We start from the raw sequence: 14,205 nt of genomic DNA on the forward strand, positions 1-14,205 counted from the left end.
CTTTTGGTCACCAGCGCCATCTCCAACCGAGCTATTGTCCAACACTACACAAGCTAAAGAAGCATGGAGGAATCTTAAACAGGGGGGAATGTGATGCCAGCTTTAGTCCCGGTTCAGTCCAGTCCTTTAAATTCAGTCTAGCCCTGGTTTAGTCCTGGTTAAAACAAAACTTAGTCCTTATATAGACCTGCTTTAGCTACTGTTGTTGGTTGAGTTCTAGTTAAACCCTGGTTTACATTACAACAGGTTTAAATAAATGTTTTATCCAATGTTGTCAGTGGTTCAGTCCTGGTTTAGTTCCAAGCTTCTGTTTAATCTAGACCTAGTTTACACTGCCCTGGCTTGAAACTTTATAATCCAGGGGTATTTCTTTGCAGTTATAATTTAGATCTTGTTGTACTACTGTTTTATTACAAGTTTAGACCCTGTTTTGCATGGCACACATTTTCGGAAGTAAGTTTCATAATGATATCTAGGAAAGTGGTTGTAAAAACATGTTTGATTCCATTTTATCGCACAGTTACAAGGCTATCACCCCTTGGACCTTGAGAGTTACTGTGAAATAAAAAGCAGTTCACGACAAGCATCATGAATTGAATTAAATGAGTGGAAAGGAGAGAGGAGGTGACGGTCGGGTACAGAGTCTTAAGAGGAGGTTCAAAAAGCGGATTTTAGATCTCTATTTAAATGCTAATCAGCTCCCGACATTTTTCATTGTGTTTTTAAGATCATAACTATTGTGGTGGGGCCTATGAAATTACACTAATGTGTTCTGAAGGACGAATAAGTAGAATTTGAAAACATGGAGATAGTTTTATTCAAATAAAGATATGAATGTTCTAAGCACAATTTAAAACAAGGGATCTCAAGTAAAAATCTCTGAAACATGTAATTTCTAGCAGTTCATTTCTCTAAAATTTCAATGCTATCGGCACTTTTTAAAATGGATTCTGGGAACTGAATCTTTAATTTGAAAAATATATATCTACTGTATATCTCTTTCTCATCATATTTCTCATCATCTTTTACATATTTTTGAATTCCGCTCCTTACCATGTACCCAGACTTAAGCTCCTGCAATTTGAATGAAAAACTGACAGCCAAGAGTGATCCTTTCAAGTAATTTTCGTTCCCCTATACACTCCTAGCACCATCTATGGACCAAATATATTATCTGAAAAACACTTAAGTTGTCATAAATAAGTGTTGTCCTCAGATAACCCCTTTGAGAGTTGTCAGTCCAGTGCTTTTGTGACTCTTTTTGGAGGACGTCCAAAACTCACCTCTTTGGCTCCACTGCTGTTTTTAAGAGTGTGTTAATCAAGGCTTTAGTCCAGTGAGAGGATTTGTTCAGCTTCACAAAGTTGGGTTTAAGAATCTGTCTCTGCCATGGAGACGAGCGAGAATGGGCAGCATGACCCCGAAAATCATGTACTACTTCAACATGTACTACATGTTCACTACAGAGATATTTGTAAGAGTATATTAGAACTGGTATTGGATTTATTGGTTGTAATTAATTTATAAGTGTTTATTAACAGAGATTTTTGGTTCTGTTCAGAAGAAATTCAGGACTCATCACATTTACTACAATAATTAGCTATTTTAAGATTATGTTAACACTATATGCTACTATAATAAAAAATGTCCAAAAAGCACAGAAACAAAAATTTGTCATTTAACAGTTGTCATCAATGTTAATTGTAAGCATTAATCCAAAACCCATGTGATTTAAGGTGGCTTTTTCCAATTTAAAACTAAATTCTAATACATTAGACTGTATAGATTTAGCTGACAAACCAGGCCGTTAACATTTAAATACCACCTTATTGATAATCAATTGCTTTCCTAATGAGGCATGCAAGTCATATGTGCCAAGTCAATCCTAACCCTATCACATGCCAAGTTGCAAATTTACTCTGCCATGTTGTTGAAACCCACTGAAATCCAGATACAATATGCAAGAATTAATTATACTCTACTACAGTGAATTGCTTAGTACATAACATAAATGGTGGCTTTACCCTAACAGGTGAATGAAGGTTCTTCAAATTCCTATTCTAGCCAGTCGGTTCAAATTGCCATTGTGTCTTTGGGTAACACACTTCTCTCATCTGGTATATGTGTAAATGTGATTGTGTGATTGAGAGGGGTCAGAGAGGCCACTGAAAAGATTATCAGGCACGTCTCTGCATTTGGTCAGCTGTGATGGAGCGTATAAAGAATAATGCAATCTAAAGCACGTTTGGTATCTTGACAGCTGCTATAAAAATCTACAGCATTAAGTTAAATATGTAAATCAGCAACAAATTTTCAGTTTCACTTCTGCACAGCACAGTTCCACGTTCTGAAAATATTCTTGTTAGTGATTTCTAAAAAAGTGTCTCAAAGTGTTAAACCAGTAAGCATCCAAGGTTTCCTGTGCACACGAAAGTCCACAATTTACAACAGCATAAACAGCAAATTATGAATAAATACAAATAACAGTAAACACAGAAACCCACTTTATCTTGTTTGAAAAGGGGAAAATGTCCATGCATTGTTGCTTTTTATCTACACAAAATCACAGCCGATGGAGGGAGGTTGGTTGCACAATGCAGGCCTTTCAGGGCCTACAAACTGACAGAGAAACAATACAGGAAGATTTGTGACATACATGAGAGGGCATCCGTTCAAAAAAGAAATTTTTGGTGAAAATGTTCAAAGAAACCCGAAATATCTCCAACAAAGAACTATATGGGCTGTAAATATGCACATTTTCCATTGACATCTATATGGGATACTTCACTGTATGGGCCCCAGGAGGACATTCATGCTGTCACCAGCCAATGCACTGTGCATTGATGTATGTTAAAAATTTATGGGGGCCATACGTTCTACAATGGGTTCAAAGAGTTAAATAAGTGAAAATCTTGTATATGTCACTCACATGTTAAGATCAGTTTGGTCATGATTCAAAGTCAAAAAAGCCAAACAACAAGCATCTAAATAATAGGAAATTGGACACTGGAAAAATTTTCATTCTCAGTATGGCCATGCCTCATATGAGAACTATAGGTTTATTTCCAACAGTTTTTAGTTCTAGGATCTGGCAGCCCAATTGTGAGGCTCATTTTGTATTTTGAATGGATAATCATCTTGAGAGAAAAAAAACACAAAACATCCACAACTTGGGCCATCATATGCAAAGTTTCAATCAGATGTTCCCCATTTTTATTCCGGTTTTCAGCATTTTGATTTGTGTTTAGTGTCTTAAAGGGTCCTATGAGTGAGTGGTGGTGGGATTAAGCGAAGGGGCTTCCTGTCTTCACCAGGCGTTGAACTATTAGCGGAAGCCCTCCTCACAGCCGTATAAATAACCCACTCTCGCATAACTCAGACTCAAATAGCCTGTCATGTCATCTACTCGTCTGGCTGCACCAGATCCCCCTTTATGACAACACTGAGCGCGAGAACACAAGAGGCAAGAGACTTTACCGTGCTTTACTTCATCTCAGATTCTTACTCTACTAACCCATAGGACTGACACAGGGACAGTGAAATTAAAGGCTATGTTTGATTACACTATAAAGCAGGACCACACCACGGGGCCTATTCCAGGACTTAAACAGAGCTACCAGGTCTAAAGCATGTACACTGTACCTTATGAGTTGTGGCACTGAAGATAGGTCAGACTTATTTTCCTATATTATATAATATTCCTGTATTCTCCCAGCATACACCGCAAATGTATTCTAATTCTGTGATCTTAATTATATAAAGCTACGTAAAAGTGCTATTAATATTTTTATACAAGTGCCTCTTTCAGAAATGCAGTCTTTTCTCTTCATTACAAAGATCATATTCAACTCAAATAATTACTCTTTTGTGTTATTTTCTGGACTGCTCTCAAAGTGAGGGCATGATGATGACTAAGCCAGCTTTTATAGACATTTTTATGATATTATTTGGTGCAGTGAGTAATCTCAAAGATCATCAAAGTGGACCTATCATTTTCACCAGTGAATGAGTCGCCACATACGGACAATGCAGGATCACGGTTAGCCACAGGTGATAGAAACCTATACCTCCTCTGTACAAAGGAAAGATGTGTCATAAGATTCTAATTTCAAGCGTTTCAGGCAAATCAGTACGGATAGTAGTAGTACTTTAGACAGTCTAGGGAATAGAACTCCTTAGTACACTTATTGTTTAGATAGTATAATGAAGTTGTAACGCATTAGTCAGACAGGATAGAAAAGCTGGAACGTACACAGACAATAGATTCTCAACACAGGATCATGCACGCTATAGCTAAACAAAAGATCAACAGATATCAAAACACATCAAACATATAGTGTCCTCTTGCAACCAAGAATTTAACTCTGGCAGATTTAACTGAGATGCTGAAATCATGAATAAAACTCAAGCCAAGTTGACCTTGAACCAATTTGATAACCACTTTTACTGATAATTACAACTACACAAAAACAATACTGGTAAGTATATGGGCACTATATTTGTAGCAACTATCAATCTGCCAGTTTCTAAATGTCACCAACAATTATTAGCCACTAATGTGCACTGTTGTAATGTTTAATAAATACTTGTATAACAATTAGCCTTTACCAAATAAACCTGTACAGAACCAACTTGCTTTTTTGGATTATTTGGATTATTATTAAATTAGATACAACTCATACAACTGAACATTGTACACATAAAGGCATTGATCCCAAGTGGGGCATTCGTCAAACCATCACCATTAGGCTATCCTGAAAGTCCATGACCATGTCCTGTTCTGACCATGAACCAAGCTCAAGATCTGGAGAAGGGTCCACAGGTGCTACACTGTGGATACACTGCTCCAGACAAAATGCCCCACTGTCACTGAAGGATGGGTCAAATGTAGAAAACAATGTGTCCCTATGAAGAAAGGAAGTATTTTTATACAATCAATCACTAGAATCAAAACAGCCTATATTTCAATATATTAAACTCTTCATGTGTTACTTTTCCAATATCTTGCAAACCACCCTAACAATATGGCTGATAAAAAACAATATTTGTACCCCAGAATACTGTGAACATGTATACAATCAAAACTAACTCTGTATGTTTCACTGTCAGTATTCAGACTGATTTGTCATCATTTGCAGCAGTGATTGCACCACAGTGATATCACGTCTTACTGAGCGTAGTATTAATCACCAAATGCATTCCCAGCATTAGCTAACATCAGCACATCCGATTATTGACTGGGCCTTGGCAGGTGACTCTAGAGTAGCGTAAGCATTTTTTCATAGGGAAAGACCTCACTTGTTTGATTCACTAAATGGGTGTAGATATTTGAGGGAGTAGATCCAGGAATGCAGGGTCCTGGGGCAGGTTTTAGAGGGTGACAGTCTGTGCCTCTAACACTGAGGTCATCCTGCCGGAGCAGGCAGGCGTCAGGGGGGCGGTGGTGAGGGTAAACTGAGCAGCCAATGGTTAAATATGGAGCCAGTGATGGACACATTGTAAATAAGCAGCTAAAACTGTAAAAACAAATCAAATAAATAACATAACAAATTACATATTTTGTCAAAATAAGTATTAGCTGCTATTAACAGGGAAGCAACCATTGTAGCAGTTGACATTTGTAATTTAACTGTAAAACTATACAATCCATACAGCCATAGACACTCAAATTTATTTTACAAGTCACCTTTATCGATAGAACATTTTCCGCATTTGGCTCCTCCAACCACAACCAATCACACTAACATGGGCAAATGTTCACATTTTTTACAGCGCTTTTCCAACTTCAAGACACTCAAAGCACTTTAGATCAAGGAACCAGTCACCAATTCACATGCACACTCATACATCAGTGTATGCAGACACTGGGGGCGAAGAGGGTTAAGTGTATTGCCCAAGGACATGACAGTATACATCTGTGGGAGCTAGAATCACACTGCGACGAAACATGACTGCTCTAACAATGAGGTTTATGTCAAGAGCGGAATTCAAACCACCACCAAAAATCAAGGTGAGTAAAGTGTGTTGCTCAAGGAGTTGCAGTTTCAACAAGCATTGTAGTAGTGAAAATTGAGCTGCCAATCTCGTAGTTATGAGACAAACAAATGAACTAACTGAGCAATTTCAGTAATAATGTTCAGTATATGCCATCCCCTTCTAAATTAAAGTACTATCATTTATGAAAACCAGGAGACCAAGTGAGAATTGCAAACTCAGAAATGCAACTTGCTTTTTGCACACTTCAATATTTTACACTATATTTTTCAAACAAGATATTGATCAAGAATAGCCTACATAGTACATCATGTTAAGAATAAACAATTATAAAACTCTATATGACTAAAAGGTGTGTCTCATTCTCGCTGGTACATTTTAATAAAGCGCCCAGTATTTGCTTTGTCATTATAAGAGCGTCATTGGATGCATCTCCCTCTGTCCCCTCATAAATATTAAAGTCTGCAGTGAAGGTAAATCGAGGGCACTTCCTATTTGCAGGGAGTATTTACAAGCAGCACATCAGCGGCATCACTTATTTATGCCCTTTGGAGGATCAGGGACAGCCTAATGTATATTCTAGTCACACAACAGCTGATGTCAAACATTCACTTAGGCAAACATACAGTGACCAGACATAGCTACTGTTTTTGTCCAATGGTAGGCCTGTCAAGATAATTACTACTGTACATCAACTTATTTTAATATACGGTAGAAATAACTTTGCTCTATAACATAATATAGATACTAGAACTAGCTATTTATTTAATGTTGGCCACGTTTTTACAATATATAGTTGTTGACTTAAAGGTGCATTGTGTAACTTTTCTGATGGATGGGTGGATATTGCTTGGTCTGGAATGTTATTAAGCCTTTCTAGCTTCATGGAGACCAAACCATTCCAAATTACAGCTCAGATCAGTATAGAGGCAAACCCGCTCGCAGCCAGAATGTCTGTTTTTTCTAGGTATTTTTGAGCTATAAACCCACCTGTAATTAAATAAATGTAAGATAGAGCTCCCCCCCAACAAAAAGTTACATAGTGTACCTTCAATATAGACTTCACTGGGGCCTGTTTTAGGATTATTGTGTCTTATAAATTAGTATTATTGTTTATTGTGATATTTGTCTGTAGCAATATATATCACATATCAAATTTGGTATTGTGACAGGGATATCTACTACTATCTCAAACTGAATGTGGTGCAAGTAGTTGTTATTGAGCTCTGCCTTCCAAGGTGAAAGCTCTGTTTTTTATAATTGTGATAATAAATTACATACTATAAATTGTATGAAATACAGTACCACAGTATATGTAATGTAAATGTATATTTCTATATGTTTGGGGATGTGATGATAATATTATGAGAAATGTGCTAAATTTTACCTGTGAATGTAAAGTTTGAGGTTCAAGTCTTGCTCAAAACGTGAATGGACAGTAAATTAAATACAGAAGTATCACTTACCCTGATGGAAGATACTGCTTTCTGTTCTCTTTAATTGTAACCACACTTTTCATGCTCTCCTATTATTTTTAATATAAACAATATACTTGATATGTTAGCTTTCCATCTTTTAAAAAAAAGCAATATTATCACTTTTTCAATATATCTTGTTATCTCTCATGTCTATTTCATGTGAGCATATAGCATGTCTGGACATGGCACTATCAACCAACTAAAACAGATGCAAGATCTTATACCTTCCACTGGGTAAGATATTTATGTTATGTTATAATGAATAATGTTAATGTAAAATTGGGTACCAAAATGATATACTGGTCAATACTGGTCAACAAATAGTTTAAGAATGCTTAAGAATGTTTAAGAATGACTTTAACCAGAAAAGCATGTTGAGAATAAGGGTGTCACAACATAAAAGTTAAAAAAAAGTATAACATTTCACATATATTAAATCATATAATAATTACTCACATCATGGCCAAAATCAATCTGCATTAACTTTAATCTATCTACATAAATCTACATTAACTTTAAATTATGTTGTCAAGTAAAATCTATCACCTTTCACCAGAGTGTGACCAGTTTATAAAATCAAACTTTCTGAAGTCATTAAGTGAAGTTAACTTGACATAAACACTTAAAAAGCACTTTGACTTGAGGCTTACTGACTGTAAATTACAGTTTTTTCCCTTTTAAAATTCTCACAATGATTATTTTATAGCTCTTACTGATATTATGCTGAAACCAGCATAATCCAGATTACATCCTTCATTGAGAATAGCATCAGCAAAGTGAAATCAAGTCTATGACCCCAAGGTGTAAGTTAGGACACATGGGACTGTCCCAGTGCCGCAGTCATGCACTCACTCACCAGCTCTGCGGCTCCGGAGTGACCTGCTGATGGAGGGCCAGAGAAAACCCAAAAAATGTCCCTCTGTCTCCCAGTTTATGCAGTGTGTGGTCTGTATCCAAATTAAAGCTTTGCACTTGACTCAGCAGTGTCAAAAAGAAAATTATAGTCCACTTTGGAGATGAGACAGGTTGTCCCATTTGGGCTGCCATAGTAGGGGGTTAAATCAATGTGGTCCTTAGTGAGCAAGTTCACTCCAGTGTTTTAAAGAAATGAAAAATCCCAAAGCTCGTAATGATGTCCCAGATTTGTCCTCGTTGCGGGCTTCAGTAGCTAGGTCCGTGTGCTGCTGTCAGTCTGCAAAGCTTTACTGTGAGAAATGTGGTACAATGTGCATGTGCTCCAACCTACCCCCTCCTCCTCTAGTCTAAAAGCTGGAGAGAGAGAGGGAGACATAGGACAAGTGCTTTGAATAGGCAGCTCCGCCCCCCACCCCGGCAGCAACAGACCCCCCTCCTCTCTCTCTATTTCTCTCTTTCTTTCTCTCTCTCCCTCTCTCTCTGAGCCAGTCCCATCTCAGCTGACATCAACACTCAAGGGATGCATGCCAAAATACCAGCCGAGGTTGTCAAGATACTTCGGAGCTTTTTGAATAGAGACTAGAAAGGGATAAAGAGGGAAGAGACGCCATACTAACTTCTGTAAAATAACAGCACAAAAGCATAGTTAGCTTGGTGTAAATTCACGCCGGGAATTTGACCGTTTATTGAAGCTTGAGTAAAATTATGTTTTTTGAGCTTTCATGTTGTTTTCCACCATGTAGAGTCAAACTACTTGAATCCCTGCCTGGATAAAATTGCATTTAATAAACATATTTATTCCTTTTCTTTTACTTTTCTATTTTAATACTATTTTATGCACAGTCTTTTCACAATAAGATGTCATAATTATAGTAAAAATAATAGTAGTCTTTCTAATATTGAAGCCAATGTTTTTTTTTGTTTTGTTTGTTTTTTTTGACAAAATCTAAAACAACAGTGAAGCAATAGGTCTATTTCCTTTTTTTATTCTGACATTGTTGTACTATACTATGTAGCTATTAGAAAGGGAAACATTACAACAATAATCATTACACTGATTATTTAAGACTGTGTTGATGTGTGGGTTAGATCAGGTTCATGTTCTTGAGATAAAAAGAAAAAATGTGAGTATGTTTCCTACCTCCTCGGCGACAGTAGACTGGATGTGGCAGTGATCTGGAATGAATCCTGGAGACAAAGGATCCAAACGCACACAGTGACCCATGAAACTTTATTACTGACCTTTGGCGGCTCTGGAGATGGGACAGTGAGACTCTGAAAGAACAATGATAAAAAGAAAAGCATTCTGATATCAACTTCACACCACAGTTATGCATTTGCAATGAATGTACTAAAACAAGACTAAAGAAAAATTAATCCTTAGAAATGAACCAAGACTAAACTAGGTCTAAACGTGGATAAAAACACATGTAACCCTGGATAAAAAATGGTAATCTACAGTATAATTAACCTTTTGGTATCATGTACATCCTATTGTTTCTTCAATCGTTTCTAATTATTATTTTTATTAACCTTTGTCAGCCAGGTCAACAGGGGTGTAGTGCAAGTCACAATAATTATGGAGTATATAATGACAAAGAAAGTATTTGCCCTTCACGGATTTGTTTTTCACACAGTACAAACTATCAAACTATTTTGTTGTTTTGACTTCTGAAGTACTTACTGTCCTTGTTATATTTATGCTGTACCACTGAGGTTTCTCTTCATCATCATCATCATCATCTTGAACTGTCAAAATACCACAATGTGTTCAGTGTTCATGTCTCTGTCTCAGGCTACTTTAATTTACTTTTCATTTATTATTCATTTAAACACAACATTATACATTGCTGGAGTAGGTCTGTACCCCAAGGACATATCTAGGGTCTCATTGTATTCTCTCTTGATGTCTTTGGTTTGTATTTTGTGATTTCTGTGATTTTGTGGTTTCACCATGTTATACTTCCTGTTGACAAAAACATCTCTTCATTTAAAAAACACAAGTTTAAGTCAGTGCAGCTTCTTAATGTCCAGGACAGAAAACTCCAGTGTGTAAGAACAGGTGAAGTTTCTCACAGTCTTTAACGGACAACTTAACTGGTTTATTTGGCAAAACAGGGGCAGCTGCCACCTCAACTGTTAACAGCCATAAACCACACATACAGCAGGCCAACTCAAGTCAGAACAGAGTGCCAACAACTCCTCTCAAGCAAACAAATAATGATATGATATGATGATAGTTTTAGTTTTATTTGTTTGCACTTTATAAAACAAACAAAAGAAACAGTTTAACAGTACGTTTTACTCCTACTGCTGCCAGCAGAGGGCGCAAACACTAGTCTAAGCTTCCAAAATTTTACCCAAATTCTCAACACAATATTTATTCCTATAAAACATAATTACTGAGATCATAGCAGCGGATTATAATTTTGTAAGCAGATCTTGGATTAAAAAATTGACACTACAATATAAGGATTAAAAGATTAGTGTCAGAAACTACCAGTCTCAATGGCTAAAAAGCTACTATATTCCTCTCATGTGATCAGCACTGGACATGTGAAGAGCTGCTTAATGCAGACTCTTAAAGGGATATAAAAGAAAATCATCACAAATGTACTTAATAGGTACACTTTATTGCCATAGATATCTTAAAGGTGCATGTGTGTGTGTAACTTTTCTGGTGGAGGGTCCATCAAATGCTCAAATGTTATTGCTTCATTTGGAATGTTTCTATCTTCAGTGAGACCAAAGAGAACAAGTTACAGGTCAGAGTGGATGTTTTTCTAATTACCTGGTCCCCGAAGGGTTGACCAGGTTTTGTATTCACCCTGTGTGTCTATGCGTGTGTGTGTGTCTGTCCACCCACAATAATTCCACCATTTATGGATGGATTGTCACCAAATTTGCTACGTGGGTACGTCAAGTCCCTGTGCCTGATGCGGCAAAAAACGTTTGGTGACGATCCAAGGTTATTTGAGGTCACACGGATCAATTGAATGGTCACGCCATTATAATGGATAGGCCATTCCGTCAATTTCTGAACCATCTGCGGCCTAAAATATTCACCCAATCATCACACAAGTTGACACACACATAACCGGGGTACACTGGATGTTACAAGTTGAAACCGGTCAAGGTCACTTGAAGGTCAAGGTAACCAAGTTCAAATATGTGTTTTTGGTCATAACTCAACTTAGGATCGAGTTAGAGCAATGGCAGTGATGTCAAAATCTCTAGACACATTGCACTGTGGATATAACGATCATGTAATCCTCCTCATAAACTGCTTCTGTGGTGATGAACTGCCCCCACCGATGCCTCATGGGGGACCAGGTTGCTATCGCTGACTGCGCTTGTTATTTTTGAGCTATAAAACTGTAATTGGATAAATGTAAGGTAGATCTGTTTAATGTCATACTGTGGAACATTCCAGGCAAAGCAATGACATATCCATAGAAAGCAAGCAGGTGACAGAACCCCGAAAAAAAAGTTTCATAGTGCACCTTTAAAATAACTTATGAACACATCTGCACACATTTATATCATGTGTATTGTTGTGTGTATTTGTCTGTCCTTGTAAAAGCACTGTAAGTGAATGAATAAAAGACATTACTAAAACTTGCATATTGCTTTGAAACAATCTGAAACATTACACTAGTTAAATTCCATTTTTTAAGATTTACAATACACAGGCAGACGGTTTTCCCCATTTCTGCTAAACTCACACCTGTTTGTCTTAATAAAAGTCACATTTGTGCAGCTCCTAGAGGAAACACTGTGGCATTGCACTGTTTAAGCTACAAAAATGGCAAGAAAACAAAATATGGCTTCAAATTGGATTACTATTTATCCTTGTCAACTTTTACACTGAGACTCTACAATCAGAAACATGTATTTTCTTGATTTAGCAAACACCATGAACCAATTACTCCTCATCTGAAAAAGCAACTCTATGGAACTCTTTGAAGTACAACATGAAGCAATGCAGATGTCCAGATGAATGTGACTGTCTGATATGAATGATAGTGGAAAACTCTTTATCTATAATCCCAGAAACAGCAGGTCTAAAAATAAAACTAAACAAACAAGGATGGCATGTGCTGCAAAGTTAGGCCTGTTTTCTTATAACCTCACAAGAAAATATGAAAGCTAACCTCATGCCAAGTTTATAAATTGAGCTACAATATTATTAGGGGTGGGAAGATATCTTGAAAATTTATAACACCACAATTGCTGTTTCGGAGATATGCAAAATTAGAATATAGTGTGCATCATCTATAAATAAAATAGGAGGGAAAAAACAGGTACAAAGTGATATTGGATTGGTCAAATAATAAAATTTTGGTGAGTGGTGTGATTATAACTTTGCCAAGACAACGGAAAGTCTGACAAGCCAAGCAAAATAAATATCCATGCACAGCAGCCAACTTCAAAATTAAGCCATCGCAAAGCATTTAAAGGTGCATTGAGTAACTTTTTGGTTCGGGGTTCATCACCTGCTTGTTTCGATGGATATGCCATTGCTCTTCCTGGAATGTTCCACAGCATGACATTAATCAGACCTATCTTACATTTATTAAATTACTGGTGGATTTATAGCACAAAAATACATAGAAAAACAGTGAGCGGGGTTGCCTCTCCACAGGTCTGACCTATAACTTGGTCTAGTTCGGTCTCCATGAATAGAAAGTTTTAATATCTCTGTGAAACATTCCGGACAAAGCAATAACATCTCCGTGAAGAATTGAGCATTTGATGGATTCTCCACCAGAAAAATTACACAATGCACCTTTGAAATACTATATAGCAGGGGTCTCCAACCTTTTTCCTCCGGTGAGCTACTTTTATAAAACAAAAATGACAGAGAGCTACTAGTTTTACCAGTCACAAGAAACTGAGCATATATAAGAGCCAAGGTAAACTCTAGTTGAGGTACAGTTAGATGCCTATAAAACAAACTGTTATTCATGCATTAGTGTAGAAAGTTAGGCATCAATATGATACACGTACAATGGTAAAAGGCATTTAATTAATACAATTTTAATTATTCAGCACTGGCGAGCTACTTGGAAGGGGGTGGAGAGCTACCAGTAGCTCCTGGGCTACAGGTTGGAGAGCCCTGCTATATAATCTGTAGCTATGGATTTTATTTTGAGGAGAAAATAGATGTAAGAAAGGTATCCAAGGTGGCTAGAATACATCTTACCTGCATTTCACTCTCAAGGCCAATACATGAATGCCTTGTACAAAGCCATCACTAATAAAATAAATAAAAGCTGGACATTTTTTATTTATTCATTTTTTCGTTTGGTTTAATGATTTTCAGCGGCGGCGGCAGCCATGACAGTGAGGTCCTTAAGGGAGATCTCTCATTAGCAGCCTGAGCCACGTTTCAAGGATACAGGCTATTTTAAACCTGCAGTCTTCATATGGAGAGGGTCATATCTGCTTTCAGCGTACACCTCCACGGCCTCAGATCGCTGCCTCAGCACTAATACTGTATTGATTAATGGATTGGACTAAAGAGAGAGTGCTCCTGGTTATTATGGGATTAAATGGGAGCATGGTACAGGACATAAGGTAAGAGAGAGAGGAAGTATGGGTGATTGAAAATGACAAGATGCTACAATATTATTAAAGGGCTTGGAAAGTATTAGACATTTATGACAGTGGCACTGAAAAATAAGCAGTACAAAAACAACATATGTTTCTGTAATGTATCTGTCTGGGATGACTTCTTCATACATTGTTTTTACTTTGTCATTTGTTGTTATCACTCGTGAAAATCATGGAAGTCAAGGAACTATCTTGCAAATGG

At 37.0% G+C, this 14,205-nt stretch overlaps 1 protein-coding gene across 1 annotated transcript in view; it reads right to left on the bottom strand.

Annotated features, from left to right (window-relative positions):
- itga7 (integrin, alpha 7) overlaps positions 1–8,714 on the bottom strand; it is a 55,404-nt gene extending 46,690 nt beyond the window's left edge. Inside the window, exon 1 of the mRNA XM_055160803.1 lies at positions 8,329–8,714. Within this exon, the coding sequence (XP_055016778.1) occupies positions 8,329–8,519 (191 nt within the window). The 5' untranslated portion in view covers positions 8,520–8,714. The remainder of the gene's footprint in view (positions 1–8,328) is intronic.
- Positions 8,715–14,205: the final 5,491 nt, after the last annotated feature.

This window comes from Boleophthalmus pectinirostris, unplaced genomic scaffold, assembly GCF_026225935.1.
Source record: "Boleophthalmus pectinirostris isolate CB_2022bp ecotype Guang Dong unplaced genomic scaffold, ASM2622593v1 HiC_scaffold_3, whole genome shotgun sequence".
Taxonomy (NCBI): domain Eukaryota; kingdom Metazoa; phylum Chordata; class Actinopteri; order Gobiiformes; family Gobiidae; genus Boleophthalmus; species Boleophthalmus pectinirostris.